The 17,095-nt window shown below is 45.5% G+C and overlaps 1 protein-coding gene across 2 annotated transcripts; it reads right to left on the reverse strand.

Moving 5' to 3' along the window:
• Window positions 1-2,454: 2,454 nt before the first annotated feature.
• Window positions 2,455-6,340, reverse strand: LOC123175979 (translation initiation factor IF-2). 2 transcript variants are annotated; one of them, XM_044590413.1, is made up of 4 exons: window positions 4,028-6,340; window positions 3,833-3,913; window positions 3,696-3,743; window positions 2,455-3,598 (listed from the first exon to the last, which is right to left on the reverse strand). In XM_044590413.1, the coding sequence occupies exons 1-4, from the start codon at window positions 4,339-4,341 to the stop codon at window positions 2,746-2,748; spliced, it is 1,296 nt and encodes a 431-aa protein (XP_044446348.1). In that variant the 5' UTR covers window positions 4,342-6,340; the 3' UTR covers window positions 2,455-2,745. The 2 variants fall into 2 exon arrangements, with proteins under 2 accessions (XP_044446348.1, XP_044446347.1); XM_044590412.1 differs by having other exon boundaries at window positions 2,455-3,601; window positions 4,028-6,338.
• Window positions 6,341-17,095: the final 10,755 nt, after the last annotated feature.

Raw genomic sequence — 17,095 nt, forward strand, 5'->3', positions numbered from 1 at the left:
TCAGAATGTAAGTACCAACTCTTTTATTGAACCCTACGCCCTACTGTAAAACAATAAAAAAGATAGTAGTAATTATCTAGATTGCCCATCATCTGCGGAGGGAGGAACATCATGCTGTGTAAATCACTCCATCCCCTGAAATCATTGTTCAGCCTCGTATTCCGCTGCATACAAATACAATTTTTATGTGAGATTTCCTCAAATTATATGTTATTTTGTCTACTACTTTTCAGAGAAATTTTGCACCAACCTATTATGCATCTAGGCATCGCAACATCGCCTGACTGCCGGCGTACATGGCCAACAACCAGGTGTTCATGGACAAGTGAACCAACGCTAAAATGAAGCTTGTCGCCGTGATTGATTCTGTATAAACTTGCAAACATCTCCCATTCTCCAGTCAGGTAGTATTTTCGTCCACGCTTTCCTACTTCAAACTCGTACCATTCACCCGTTGGTGTCATCTGCAATTTCATCTCACTTCTCCAGAAACGAGTCAAGTTCTCTCCTAGTTTGCATGGAATCACCTATCCATTCACCAAAATGGTATGAACAATGGATGTTTGACTAATACTATAACACTAAAGAGTAAACTTGATGGCTTACCATTCTACACTTGAATCGTCTTGATATTGTGAGCGAAAGTTGAGAGAAACCAAGACCACGAGCACATATTTCTGTAGAGTACTTACATACTTGGCACACTCTCTCCTGCTGAAGGTCAGCCATTGTGAATGATTCAGAGATGCTACCATTGAACTATTATATATAGCCAAAACCATCAGACAAAAGTATGACCCCAACGTGAGTTTGGGTACATGCAAAACCACCCAAACGTCGTTGGCCTTCATTTTTGCTACAAGATCTCGCTAGACTGAGTCTATATGAAATATTCATAGATCTTGCCACACATACCTAGAATATAGGAACACACTAGTCAGCTATAAGCACCCGGTACTCATTAGGTAAAATTACGGCATTTGATATCTGCCCCATGCCTTGACGCACAGTGTAGGTGGCACACATGCACACTAGTCAGCTAAGCACCCGGTAGTCATTCCGTAAAATTACGGGATCTGATATCTGCACCATGCCTTGACGCACAGTGTAGGTGGCACACATGCACGAGGTAAATTTCTTGCATGCATGAGGTAATTAATACTTACGGCTCTCTCATTTCCTTCACGGCACAAAGATGTAGTACTAGGAAGGATGTGGAGCGAGTTTTTGGTGTGCTTCAATCTCGATGGGCTATTGTTCGTCACCCTGCTAAATGTTGGAGCGGTGACACTTTGTGAGAGGTGATGTCTGCTTTTGTGATCATGCACAACATGATCATAGAGGATGAGCGTGATGACAACATCTATTAACCAAGGGTGTAAACGCTGAGGCTGAGAGTGGAGCGGCAAAGTTTGCACAAATTCATTCATTTTATCATGAAATGCATGATCGAACAACTCACATTCAACTTCAAGAAGATTTGGTTGAGCATATGTGAACTCATATTAGGAAACCAATAGTTGTATCTATTCTTTTTCTTTTTCTTCCAATGTATTTGCTATAATTTTAAATTTATTGGTTGTAACTATGTGTTCTTTATTTGTTTGGTTGTAAACTATGTGACTTATTTGTTTAATAATGTGCAACGTTTTGTCCCTCGGGATCATTCATTTGTTTATTTGGTTGTGAATGACAATATGATTAAAAAAAGAAGCATGACGAACCAATGGCTCATCCAGTTGGGCGTCATTGGCAGAGAAAACGGACAAGACGAGGACGCCATCCCGTCTGGCGAGCCGAACGGATAAAAAAAGGGACAAATTTCATGTCCGTTTGGGTCGACCCGGTTGGATTGCCCTTAAGCCTGTCGCGGGTGTCCCTGTGTACTTCTGTTTTCTTTCTGAACTTGGGGTTACTATAGATTCATCCCATCTCGTTTATATACCGTATAATACACTCTTTGAGCATGATTGGTTCGATGTCAAAAGTTGGCATTGCTAATAGTTGGTAAATACCAAATGTTGGCTAGTGATTGGTTGGCTACCAACCTTGTTTGTCAACCTCACAAAAAATTACCAACATTTGGCAACTTTTGATTTTGCCAAATATTGGCATCAAACCAATTATGCTCTATGTCCTAGTTATATACAGATATTGTCTTTTTGAGTGTATTATATACAGATATTATGTATATAAGTCTGTAATTATATCTGACAGCTACAAATATCTGTAAATAAGTATTTTTGCAGTTCGCCAATTTCAGATTTGAAGATATATACACTCTATGTCCTAGTTACTATATCTAACAGCTTTGATTCCGGATTTGCTAATAGATTTATCTCAGCATTTGGATAGGCCCAGTTAGTTTGCCGCCGTGCACAAATAATATTGAAACACAACATTCGGTTCAGCATTTTGTCTCACCAAATGCAGTTATCAATTTATAATCTATAAGCAAGGGAAATGTCACAGCAAACATCAATCCTTCATCATTCAATTTAGTGACAAATCATTCATCACTGGACGCAAAAACCCAGTTTCTAGATGTTGCACGGCGCTTGCTTACAAGACAGTATCTACCATGAGTAAAACTGGGGCTCCGGAAACATGTGTACCCTCCGGAGAATGCAGGGCGCCTCGCGGACAGATCTAACCATCCAAAGACCCTGCATGTCAAAGTGCTGCGCTTCTCCAGCAATGATATCACCGTGCCCAAACACATCCTGGGGTCTTGCAAAGTAGTGACTAACGCGATTTCCCACACGCGACGCGCCGACGAAGAGCTGAAGAGTGGGTGGGTACTGAAAGGGCTGGTAGATTTGTACCTGCGGCACCGAGAGACGAGGCGCCGGCAGCTCGGAGAGTGGCACGGTGCAGTCCGGGCAGACGTGCTCCGGACAGCAAACCAGCCCACACTCCGAGCAGAAGAACAGGGCGTCGACGCCACAGCCTGCCCGTTGGCATCTGGCGAACGGAAGACGCTGTGGATAGGGTGGTTGGGGAGGCGGGGTCACCAGGGCCGCCTCCGCCGCCACCGGGGGGTCCTCCTCCCCCACCACCCCCGCCGCCATCGGCCGGTCCTCCTCCTCCCACACCGCCTCCGCCGCCATCGGGTGCTGGCCCTCCACCACCGCATCCATCACCACCTCCAGCAGGTCCTCCTCCACTGCCTCCGGCAGGCCCTCCGCGACGGCAGCCCTCAGCACCTCCGGCGACAACGGAAACTGGGGCGCCGCATCTTACGAGAATCGAGCCGACGAAGAAGTCCTGGCCATTGAGCTCGCTGGCGAGGTCGGGGACATTGCGTGCGGCCTTGTCGCTCTTGACCGCCACCTCGGCGTGGCCCTCGGCCTTGGTCGCCGCCTTGGCGTGGCCCTCGCTCTCGCCCTTCGCCAGCTCGGCGTGGCCCTTGGCCTTGATCACCGCCTCGGCGTCGCCCTTGACCACCAGCTGGGCGTCTCCCTTGACCGCGGGCTCGGCGACGGCCTTCCTAACGTGCTGCACCTGCGGAGCCCTCCTAACGCCTCGTCCCCGGAGCTTGCCGTTCGTATGCTTGATAGCTTTAGGAGATTGCCCCCGCTGCTTCGCGTCCTTGTCGCTGCTGAGACAATTGGCATCAGCATCGCATTAACGAAATGAACATCCAAACGAGGCGAAATTGCACTGACAAAATAATTGTTCCTGAATTTGCTTACATGCTTGCAGTTGCAGCAGTCAGCACCGGAAACTCTCTCTCATAGTCGCTGTGGGCAAATCAGAGCACCTCGTTCATATTCAGCAGCATTAACAAACCAGACCAACCCAACCGTGAGATGGGGAATTGGCTTGTTACCTCGCACTCGCCAAGAGAGCGAACCGATTGAAGACGCCCAGTCCTCCGTGGAGAAGCGAGCGCGAGGTCGGATTCCCCTGCCTGCAGCAACGCCGATTCGGTTCAGTCAACACCTCCAAGAGCGGCGATGCAGCGCACAAGAGCAACACGGCGCATGGAAACACGTAGATCCGGCATCCGGGGCAGGAAACTTACCTGAACGCGGAGGCGTTCCGGTGGTCCGCCGGGGAGGTGACGCGCGCCTGGAGCCGGTGCGGTGGCGCGGCTGACTGGATCCCGTAGTGGAACTGGCCCTGGCCCCGCCGCGCCGACGGGCGTGGCGGGGAAGGTACTCGGGGCGCTCGCCGCGGCGGCGAAGGAGGAGAGGCTCCGCCGCGGCCGGCCTTGGAGCTGGAGGCGGGGCGGGGAGGCGGAGGTGTCGGAGTCGGAGTCGGCGGCCGCTGAGTGTCGAGCCTGTCGACCCAGTCGTGGAGGAACCAGTCGGCACGGCGGCGCATCGTCGACGCCATGGGGTGCTGTTTGGATTTGGATTGATGGGAATGGGGCGTAGTGTGGGGTGGGAGGAGGAGGCGGCGGCGAGGAAAAGAGCGTCGTCCGGGGTGATGCGCCTTTTATAGGTAGGTGGTGCGCTCTGCGCAAATCTTTTCGAGCCTGTGTTTCGATTCTGCTCCCAGTTGCGTTTTCTTCTTTGCACATTTGCTGCATATAATTATTTTTACAGTAAAATTGCATATTTATTCCGTGAAGATTTAACTGAGACGATAGGATTTACATATATTACTGTAGGCGAAAGCATGGGACGGCCTGGTGTGGGACCGTAGGCGTCAGAACCTCACAGAGGTGGCGTGCTGGCTTACTTCTTCTTGGCCAAGAAACGAGGGAGGAGGGAACAGGAGAGGGCTGGTGCCGAGCGAGCAGATGGACACCCCCGCCTTGGGTTTGTGGCACCGGGCCCGCAGGCCAGCAGCTATAGGCACGCGCCCCCCGTGTATGCGTCCTGGATTTGGTCGGTTTACTGGCCGGGCACCCGCCTCCGATCATGAGTCGATCGGCGATGACCCAAGGATTGGAAGGAAGAAAGCTCAAAAAAGAAAAGACTGGAAACGAAAGGAAAACCCGCGAGCCATTGACCGGATATGGAGTGCGCCAAGAATAAACGATTAATTGCTGCCCAATTCCGCAATTCGGAGGGGGGTTAATTAATTAATTAATACAGTAATTAAGAAAAAAAATAGCAAAGCGCCCTGCTGCGTAGAGTACGCAGGCATGGGGGAGGTGTGCGCGCGCGGCGTGGAGTCCCGCACCGCAGATTCATTCTCTCCGGTGCGGCGCCTGGTGGAAACTGGAAAGCAATGCGCCGTCGTTCGTCCTGTGTTCTTCGGCCAACTGCCCACGCGTGCTGGGTTCCAAGCTTTTCTCTTAAATGGATGTATCTAACATTAACATGGTACTAGATACAACCATTTGAGAGACAATTTTTTACGAACAGAGGGAGTAAGCAGAATGTGATTTCGGCTGTTTTTATTAGGCTTCCGATGAAGGATTCAAAATGCCCTGAAAACTACACCATCTCTTTTGATGTATGGATAATAAAGGTATCGGTTTATATTAAAAATTTCCAACGATACAAAACAAAGAAATTGCAGTAGGGTCATCGGACAAACAAACAAACTTGGTCTTCAGCACGAGTCGCTACCGCTCCATCATCGGAGCCAGCCTGACACTAAATCATGTGGTTCGAAAGTCGTCATGCTAAGGTCCAGCTAGACCAATGCCACGGAGAAAACGCCTCTATCATAGATGACTTGTATAGGTCAAAGATTGCATACCCGAATCATCTCCTGAACAAAACTTTTACCATGTTTGTAATGGCAACACAAGAAACACTTATGTGACTTAGACAGAGCATGAACCACCTGAGAGTGATCTGTGGTGGCAAGGAGTCTCCCACATAGAAAAAAAGTTCGCAACCTTTGCCCCGGGAAAAAATGTCCGGGGGAAACCCACCCTAACCCCCAAGGTCAGCGCTCACCGTCGACGCCATTGGCAGTCCACGACAGCACCACCGTATGGAGCATGCCGAAGAACCTTGAGACCAAACCCAAGACACATGCCCAGATCTGAAGGGCCTCAGACAACGTACACACCACCTCCTAGATTCAACACGGTAGCCGAAAATATCACTACTTCGATAGGAGATCCAAAGAATACTTATTCGTTGCCGTCATCATCACCGTCGAAGCCGAAACCGTGGGCAACCAATTACCTAATTAAGACACCTAGACTATTTAATGCACTCGGAAATAAGCTCATAGGGTTTCCCTTCCTCGTGATGTCGACGGAGCATCCAATGAAGGTTAGAATGCCCTAGCGGTGTGAAGGGGAACGCAACAGAAAACAAAAAATTTCCGACCTACGCACCAGCCCAGGACCACTATGGAGACTGCATACATGGTTTGATCTTTTTCGTTACCGACTCGTAGCGCAGCGGGAAGTAGAGTCGATGACGATCGGCGGTGCAGATCCCCGCAGCTAGGATTTACAACCTCCCAACTGCGAGGATGTATACCCTCATCTGCTCCTCAGACAGCCCTCCGGGAGGCGGTCGAACAGCCCCCCGGACGGTGTCGCGGACAGCCCTTCGGGAGGACCTTCGAAACTCGAATGGTCACTCGGACAGCCCTTCGGGAGGACCTTCGAAACTCGGACGGTCACACGGACAGCCCTTCGGGAGGCACTCACGAACTAAGACCGAAGCTACGATCTCTCTACAGAGTTGCAAACATACGATGTCATCTATCCGGCAGGGCTTCGCCGTCCAGAACTAGTTCCTGCCGGAACCCAGACAGCCTTACGGCTCTACGAAACTCTTTTCGTGGGAGGGAGAGAAGAAGCCAGATAATGCATGGCATGTGTATGAGAGCAAGGGATGAGTGTGGAGGGCTGCCCCTCCACCTCTATTTATAGGAAATCCCAAGGGGGTAGGGTAGTTTCACAAAAAACCCAAAATGCACATGAATGAAGTCCTTCCACAAGGACCTAGGTGTGAAACCAAGGAACAAGAGGGTCCCCAAGGGGGGATACCCCATGTGGCCGGCCACACCCCCATGAGGGGCCCAAATAATGGCTCCTATCCATCCATGTCATCCCCAAGATCTTTTGGAGCAAAGCCCCAAAAGGTGGCTTTCCATAAAGTAACCATAAAGCTGATTTTCACTATTCACGACGACATTTTTCAGCGTCTGATCGAACTGAAAATATTTATGTGGGCTAAGAACATTTCCAGTACCCACTAAAATGATTTTCAACGTGTTCCGAAACAATTCCGGTTTTAGTGATTTTCATCTGCGAAACGCATCTGAAGTGGCTCCGGCAGCTCCGGAACATTTCCGGTTTTTATCTCAGAAAATTCCAAAAAGCTTCCAGAATGATTCTGGCATCCTCCAAGAATTATCAGGCATGTGCCGAAACCAATTTGACTTAATGGTGTATCCCGAAACAACTTTTCGGTATCATCGAAACTTATCCGACGACCTCTCTCTGCGGTACGATTCCGCTGTCCGAAACTTTTCGGTGTCCGAAACTTTTTCGGTGATTTTCTCTCAGACTCCCTGTCTAGTATTCAGCAGATAGATGACCCTTAAGCATGTGACCCTATAGGTTCGGTGAAGTATAGACATGACCCGGAACCCCTTCCGATCAATGATCAACATCGGAGCCGTGGACACCCATATTGACCCCTATACCCACACGAATAAATATTCGAGTGAACCTCCAGTTGCCGTGTGCTATTCCTGTTGCTTCGCGATATGTTACAAATACCCGAGGTGAGACATGTTGGCATTCCCGTGGATCAACAACTTGTCCACTATGCTAGTTACCTCGTTACCGGTATTGTTCTCTTTTCTCGTTATCGTGTTCCGGCATCCCCGTGATCAAATCACAAAGTGTCTGGCCAGACGATGATGGATACCGTAACACCGAGAGGGCCCAGAGATATCTCTCCATCGTCGGAGGAGCAAATCCCAATCTTGAGCTATCAAGTTACTTGACACACTTTTCTATGAACCCGTAAGCCGCCGTAATAGCCACCCATTTACGGATGACGTTTAACAAACCCCAAAGTTCATGAAGCAAGCATGAAGAAACTCGATACTCTCATGGTATAAGGAATCATGCAAACGTTAACCATCTCTGTGTTATGTACCAATAAACTTGTGACGAATGAATCTCATAGCATAACATCAATCCGGGTCGATTCAACACAAATGTTCTCTTAACATTGTGCCCTCAAAGTTGCTGGCTTAGACATGCCCATGACCAGGAAAACAGAATCATCATGCAACACTTGAGCTAGTCTTAGAGGCCAGACTAGGAATACTTCTTACCGTTTATTATTCCACACGTGCATTTGAGTCTTCCTCCGAGCCTCGTGGATATTGCAGACTCGAGAATCATTGCAGTTATAGCATGGAACATAAACATAATTATGAACTCGGAGATAAATAATATCATTTATTATTGCCTCTAGGGCATATCTCCTACAGACTCCCACTTGCACTAGAGTCAATAATCTAGCTTATGCTAATGCACTTCACACCTGTGGCACACCGGTGTAAATATGCTTCGCTTGTGGTATAGCCAGATGTCCAACGGATCTGACGACTTCAGTTCCGTGTGTATCTTTGCATGTCCTCGCATTTTCACGTTTTCACAAAATTCATATTTTGTGTGGACTTGGCTTTCTATGTATGTGAATCACAGGTCGAACCTGGATTCCTCAGACTGAGTTATGGAGCAACTACCTGCAGTAGTGTCCCATTGTCAAAAGCCATCTTGGAACTATACTAAGTTCATGAATGAACTATATGATTCAACATCTTCTTTGTCGCTTCCAAAGCGTCAACATACTTAGCCCTTGTTATAGAATTCGCCACAGTAACTAGTTTGAACAAATTCCAACTAACTGTGCCACCACATTGTGTGTTACACAAAACCCATAATTTAAATCAAAAATCGCATGGAGAAAAGATGAAGACTCTATCGATGTAACATTTTACAACGAACTCTTCATGATCTCTGCTTGCGAGAAAACCATGTCATCAGTACTTACTCTAGTACTCTGTGACATCTTTCACTGTTGTCCCATGATCAGTAATTTGATCACTTTGGTATCCATACTCGCAACACCTTGGGAGTATCGAACATATCTAGTTGTTTTACATACCATGGAATACATGATTAATCCAAACACAAAAGTATGTGGAATCTGCATCATGTATTTTACTCATCAGTGTTTTGGGACACCGAGTCTTGCAAAAACTCTTTCCATGTGACTTTGGCAAGAATCACTCCTTGGCGTTTTAAATGCTAAAAGGTTTTAGCATCTTGTCAATATGTATTCATTGCTTAGCCCCATTAGGTAAATCTATCTCCATAGATCATCATGCCTAATATTGAGGCTATTTAGCCTAAGCACTTCATCGAAAAACTATTTTCAAATGAAGTCCTAATTTGTGTCAAGAAATTTATTTCCAATTACCAATGTGCCAAGCACATAAGGTTTTTAGAAATATATTTATTACGCTCCCACTTACTTTCTTGAATTACAAGCATCTTCGTTACCCATTGATGAAGTCAAAACCCCTTTGACCATTTCATCAAAACACGAAGATTCCAACTCCATTTTGCTCTCTTCTGTCCATTGCTGGAACTCTGAAGTTTGCATACCTACTAGCATCCTCTGGATCGACAAATTACTTTGGACTGTATCATATACAAGTCCTAGCTTTCATTTCCATCAGATGGAAATCCTTTTATCATCCATGTTTCATATCTCATGATTGAAATATGTATTAATTGCTAGTTCAACCCGAACCGACTTTAACCATCGCTACGATGAAAACAACCTCATCGTATTATTTCAACAAGTCGAGCTTTATGGATAAAACATTTTATCCGTATCAGTTTTAAGTTCCATAAATATTCGTTAGACTCTAAGTCTTCCGAAAGGTGTATCAAGGTTTTAATCTTGAATCACTTATATGGAAACTAACTCGGGTTGTATTGGCATTTAGCCAATTCCGGAGTCAGGGCCCATCAACGCTTCCTTGTGTATCGTAGGTATAATGTTGTCTAACAACAATATCTCGTTTGCGCACCTGAGAGGTTTGCACGAGCCTTGCCTACGTGGTTCAGCTGCAAGTTCGACCGAAGTTCATACATTTTATTGTAGAGACTTCTGTATCAGTCGCAGTAGGAAACTCTGGAATTTCTTCCAAGGTCTCTTTCCTTTGATCTGATGAAGATACTGTTTATCTCGTCGAGTTGCATTATTCTCCCACTCACCTTTTAGAAAGAACCATTCTCTTTAAAAGCACACTGTTTCGCGGCAAAACTATTTGCCTCGGTATAGTGAGGGAGGAATACCCAACATTTTGGTATAACCTACAAAGTAGCACTTGTCTGATTTGGAATAGGTTTGTAACCTTTTACACAAGCCCCATATTCCAAATGTTAAGAAAAGATATAACATGGTTGGGCGTACCATACCATGGCTTCATTTCAACAGACCCGATGTAGCTCTTTTCAGTGTAAAAGCCGCAGTCTCTAAGGCATTACTTTAAAAGGGATAATGGCAAATTTATTTATGTCATCTTTGACCTTACCATGTCATAAATGGTTTGATTACATCTCCACGGACTTTCCACTTGCAGTGGTGTTCCGGGAGGTGCAAGTTTATGAAACCCCTTTCACAACTCATCAGACATTCGCTAAACATGTAACTCAAATATTCCTTTGTGCAATCAAATTGCAGAAACATAATTTACTTGTTACAATAACTTCTACTTCATTTTTGAGAACCTTTCGGATGATTTCAAAAGATCCAGACTTACGTCTCATCAAGTAAATATCCATATATCTACTTGAGTCATTTCTGAAGATAAATAAATCCACCACTAACAACACTTATCGGACTACACACATCAAATGTATGATCACTAATAAGTTTGTTGTTTGTTCCTTATGGCCTGTGAACGGTATTTTAGTCACTTCACTTTTCGGAGGAAAGTTGCAAGTGTCAGATGATTCAAAATCAAAAAGACTTCAAAATCCATCATAATGGAATTTTCCATGCGGGTTTCTCCAATGTGACCAAATGTAGTGCCACACTTGTGTGGTATTCTTTTAGTCTTGCGACATTTAGCGTCAGTGTTATGGATGTATCATATTACCCTCAATATTCATAACATACGTCCCATCGATGATGGAAGTATGGCCCTTATGTTATTCATAATACTTAACAACAATTGTTGTTTTTATGAACAACTCTTTTGCAACAAACATTGTGCAATGGGCTAGAGTGTATGAAACTCTAAAATGAATTATGAAAGTAAACCCAGAGTTATTGTATTATTATCAATATTCATAACATACATCTCATTCATAATGAAAGTATGGCCCTTGTGTTATTCATAACATCGAACATAAAAAGTTCTCTTATGAACAACCTTCTTGCAAGATGCCTTATGCACTGGGATAGAGTTTGTAAAACTCTAAATGAATTATGAAAATAAATACAGACGACAATACACCGATGGAAGGTATAGTAACATTTACTATGTTCCCTGTGTATACCTTAACCTCATTTCTAGCTAGTCTTTCAGGCCATAGTAGTTCTTACATCGAGTTGCAACAGAATGCAATCGAGCGGGCATTTTTGTGATGAACTCACAATACCCAAGAATTAGTGATTAACATGTTTAACCATAATTCGCAAGAACTATATCTTTGACCAGCCTTCTATACATCAAAAACTTGTATGACATTCATACATGAGCTGGATATTCCAGTCTTCTTTCCTTTTGCCTTTATACTTCTAGCAGTTTAACTTTTAGTATTTCTCCTACTCACAGAAGAAGCACCCAACTTAAGAGTGGCATTAGCCCCGGACTTCCTAGGCGTGTAAGTCATACTAACACCCTTTGGACACTTCCTTTCTCTTTAAGTTGTTGTTTTATTCACCTTTCATTATATGACAGGCGCTCTTCTGGATCCCTTTCCCAACAGTCAAATGCATAGTAAACACTTTTACTAATACTTGCAAACAAACATTGCTTTGTTTGTATCTGAAAATAATTTTCAGTTCCATGAATATCATATAACTATCCCAACTTTCGAAGTTTGGGTTTCATGGAAGCAAACATATTCCACTTGACTGTAACAGAATTCTAGCTTTTGGATCAAAGGACGAGAGTCACATGATCCATAGCATTAGCGGGAGGATACGGAAAGCATGCGATAGGACAAAGTCCTTCTCGGCACTTTTGAGGACAATCCTCATATTACGGTACCAATCGTAAAGTTTTAACCAGATATTTAACAGCTATTCAATTTTAACAGGGAAGGTGGAAACGCGAGCCATTATTCTACAACTATTTTGCATATAACACTTAGACAATGTTCATAATTAATTGCACTAAGAATTAAACATGTTAATTCAACAGTGCGCTCCCACTCAAATCAATATCTCTCAAAATTGATTGTGAGTGATACAAGACCCACATTTCAATTGTTCGCCATTGGTGTAACACCACTGATGACGAAAAATCTCAACCGGTAGGCCAACTTGCCAATCACATCTCTATGTGACTCTTGTTCATCTTTCGATGCGTGTGTTCCGAGCTCATGACGGTCATGCCTGAACGTCAAGACAACCAAGTGATCTCGCTGCGAGGTCTCAACTCACCCGCCTCACACTTCTCTAATCGTTCGTACCCGTGTGACACGGCGCACCCCGAAAAGATAGGTGCCGTGATGGTGCTACACTTGGGAGAACACTAACTACTTGGTATTTTAAGTGAGAGATCACCCTAATAAAAGCGACTACCGCGCAATCAAGAAGGGTGCATCATAAGGGATAAACATCTCAGGCAATTCATAATAGCATGATATGGTATAGCCCTTTCTGACGGAGAAGTATTTCATTTCTTCGTCTTCGGCATTCGCGTCGGTGTTCACCTTCGCGAAGATTGCCACCACCTTGTCGATGCACCAGTTAATATTGCTATCACTATAGCTAACAAAATAATGCATTACAACAAGGTTGACACGCAGGTCATTAAAGTGCAATCATATGGCTCCAACCATCAGCCGAATCATGACACGCAGGTCATGTTAATCAAATTACATCATATAGTCATCTCATACATAATCGAATTAGTATGAGCACTGCTATACCACATCATATGCACATCCTGCAAAACCAAGTTAGACGCCTCTAATCGGTTTATGCAAAATTTATTTTACGTGGCTTCTAAGGTTTTGACTTAAACCGCAGCGACCAACGTTTTATCATCAAGTATGATTATTCAAGTTGCTAGATTAACATCTCGGGGTGTATGAAACACGGGATAATTAAATCTCGAGCCCCATACTAAACTTCGTCATACGCATGACCCCCGTGCAGATCATATCTGCAATGCCCTTTCATCTGCGAATTTCATCTTTCTTTTGACTACGGCAGAACCCAAAGAACTGATAGCACTTCCATGATCAATCAGGATCACGGATTGCCAGAACTTTGTCAAATTCCACCATGCTGTCTCGAGATTGAGCAAACGCAAATTCTAGGGAAGCAACAAGAACCTCGGGTCACAGATTTCATCTGTCACCCGCATAAATAATTTTCAGCAATAGATCTCATCTACTACCTAATTATATTATGCAATCCCATACATCTCCATGTATTCTAGATCGAAACCTGCATCTACGCATAGCACGGCTCTTGATGCCACTGAAGGGGAACGCAACAGAAAACAAAAAATTTCCGACCTACGCACCAGCCCAGGACCACTATGGAGACTGCATACATGGTTTGATCTTTTTCGTTACCGACTCGTAGCGCAGCGGGAAGTAGAGTCGATGACGATCGGCGGTGCAGATCCCCGCAGCTAGGATTTACAACCTCCCAACTGCGAGGATGTATACCCTCATCTGCTCCTCAGACAGCCCTCCGGGAGGCGGTCGAACAGCCCCCCGGACGGTGTCGCGGACAGCCCTTCGGGAGGACCTTCGAAACTCGAATGGTCACTCGGACAGCCCTTCGGGAGGACCTTCGAAACTCGGACGGTCACACGGACAGCCCTTCGGGAGGCACTCACGAACTAAGACCGAAGCTACGATCTCTCTACAGAGTTGCAAACATACGGTGTCATCTATCCGGCAGGGCTTCGCCGTCCAGAACTAGTTCCTGCCGGAACCCAGACAGCCTTACGGCTCTACGAAACTCTTTTCGTGGGAGGGAGAGAAGAAGCCAGATAATGCATGGCATGTGTATGAGAGCAAGGGATGAGTGTGGAGGGCTGCCCCTCCACCTCTATTTATAGGAAATCCCAAGGGGGTAGGGTAGTTTCACAAAAAACCCAAAATGCACATGAATGAAGTCCTTCCACAAGGACCTAGGTGTGAAACCAAGGAACAAGAGGGTCCCCAAGGGGGGATACCCCATGTGGCCGGCCACACCCCCATGAGGGGCCCAAATAATGGCTCCTATCCATCCATGTCATCCCCAAGATCTTTTGGAGCAAAGCCCCAAAAGGTGGCTTTCCATAAAGTAACCATAAAGCTGATTTTCACTATTCACGACGACATTTTTCAGCGTCTGATCGAACTGAAAATATTTATGTGGGCTAAGAACATTTCCAGTACCCACTAAAATGATTTTCAACGTGTTCCGAAACAATTCCGGTTTTAGTGATTTTCATCTGCGAAACGCATCTGAAGTGGCTCCGGCAGCTCCGGAACATTTCCGGTTTTTATCTCAGAAAATTCCAAAAAGCTTCCAGAATGATTCTGGCATCCTCCAAGAATTATCAGGCATGTGCCGAAACCAATTTGACTTAATGGTGTATCCCAAAACAACTTTTCGGTATCATCGAAACTTATCCGATGACCTCTCTCTGCGGTACGATTCCGCTGTCCGAAACTTTTCGGTGTCCGAAACTTTTTCGGTGATTTTCTCTCAGACTCCCTGTCTAGTATTCAGCAGATAGATGACCCTTAAGCATGTGACCCTATAGGTTCGGTGAAGTATAGACATGACCCGGAACCCCTTCCGATCAATGATCAACATCGGAGCCGTGGACACCCATATTGACCCCTATACCCACACGAATAAATATTCGAGTGAACCTCCAGTTGCCGTGTGCTATTCCTGTTGCTTCGCGATATGTTACAAATACCCGAGGTGAGACATGTTGGCATTCCCGTGGATCAACAACTTGTCCACTATGCTAGTTACCTCGTTACCGGTATTGTTCTCTTTTCTCGTTATCGTGTTCCGGCATCCCCGTGATCAAATCACAAAGTGTCTGGCCAGACGATGATGGATACCGTAACACCGAGAGGGCCCAGAGATATCTCTCCATCGTCGGAGGAGCAAATCCCAATCTTGAGCTATCAAGTTACTTGACACACTTTTCTATGAACCCGTAAGCCGCCGTAATAGCCACCCATTTACGGATGACGTTTAACAAACCCCAAAGTTCATGAAGCAAGCATGAAGAAACTCGATACTCTCATGGTATAAGGAATCATGCAAACGTTAACCATCTCTGTGTTATGTACCAATAAACTTGTGACGAATGAATCTCATAGCATAACATCAATCCGGGTCGATTCAACACAAATGTTCTCTTAACATTGTGCCCTCAAAGTTGCTGGCTTAGACATGCCCATGACCAGGAAAACAGAATCATCATGCAACACTTGAGCTAGTCTTAGAGGCCAGACTAGGAATACTTCTTACCGTTTATTATTCCACACGTGCATTTGAGTCTTCCTCCGAGCCTCGTGGATATTGCAGACTCGAGAATCATTGCAGTTATAGCATGGAACATAAACATAATTATGAACTCGGAGATAAATAATATCATTTATTATTTCCTCTAGGGCATATCTCCTACACGGTGTTGCAATCCAATGTGCATACTTGCTCCTCTCATTGGCTCCTATGGCGGGCGGCTAGGGTTTCACATGAAGTTCTTTCTGACGGTCCAACCACAGTATCTCGAAACTAAGTGCTTGTAGATACGAACAGTTCGACAAATGGTGTACATTGTTTTTGCATGGTAATTTTTTTCTCGAAAAGGAGGATCAACCCCGTCCTCTGCATCAAGCGATGCATACAGTTTGTTTTTAGATGTAGAAAATAAATATATTCTTGTAAACTGTCCATCGAATAATAAACCATCTGACCCGGATTTGTTAGCCACGACAAATCTGACGCTTTTAAGGCAATTTTATATTGGTGAGATGACAACAATTTTGGTGTGAAAGCACGGAAAATTCTGACCAGATGATAAGTTGAGACGGATTTGCCGTGCTCGCCAACTAAATTTGCCATCCTCGGCGAACGTATTTTGCCATGAAAAACATCAGATTTGCCACACCTTAAAATTTGACATTCGCTGAATATTCGGGTCTAAAATTAACAATAGCTAAACTTGCAAATTGCTTAAAGACACACACGCACGTAGGGAAGGGGGAAAAATGCCACGAGGCTTTTGATCGGATTTGCAGTGGTGAGGAGGGCGTCCGCCGTGCGTGCACTTTGAGCAAAAGAAGGACGAGAATTGTTAAAAAAAAATTTGAATGTTGGTAGTTGATCTACCAAATTCATTGATCAGAGAGAAAAAGCCAGTACAGGGGAAGCCGAAGGGGCAATGCATCTAGAGAAAAGATGCCAAAAGGAAAAAGATTACAGAAGGAACCCCCTCAGCCTGGGTCGAATGGGATCCCAGCTCCTGCCAGATTCCAAAGAATGATCTCTTCCTTCACACGCAGCAGAAAAGAGCACACCTCCAACCTTTTGTCCTCAAAAACGCGCCTGTTGCGTTCACCCCAGAGCTCCCAGGAGACTAGGTTCACTAGAGACAGTGCCCCTTTGCGTTTTGCTGGTCCGGCCTTCGTGCAGCAGGTGAGCATCCACTCGTTGATGCTAGTTACATGCGCCCAGCCCGTAGGCAGCAGTGCAGGCATGCTGGCAAGACCAGCCAAGCCCTCCCAGCTCTGCTTCGCCCATGGGCATTCGACCAGCAGGTGAAAAGCCGTTTCCAGGTTGCGCTCACATAGCGCACAGAAGTAGTTGTTCTCCCAGCCGCGGCGAATAAGCAGGTCGGCTGTTAGGATGCGGCCCAGAGATGTCGTCCAGAGGAAGAAACGGCACTTAGCAGGCGCCCAACCCTTCCACATCAGCGCAGT

This window comes from Triticum aestivum, chromosome 1D, assembly GCF_018294505.1.
Source record: "Triticum aestivum cultivar Chinese Spring chromosome 1D, IWGSC CS RefSeq v2.1, whole genome shotgun sequence".
Taxonomy (NCBI): domain Eukaryota; kingdom Viridiplantae; phylum Streptophyta; class Magnoliopsida; order Poales; family Poaceae; genus Triticum; species Triticum aestivum.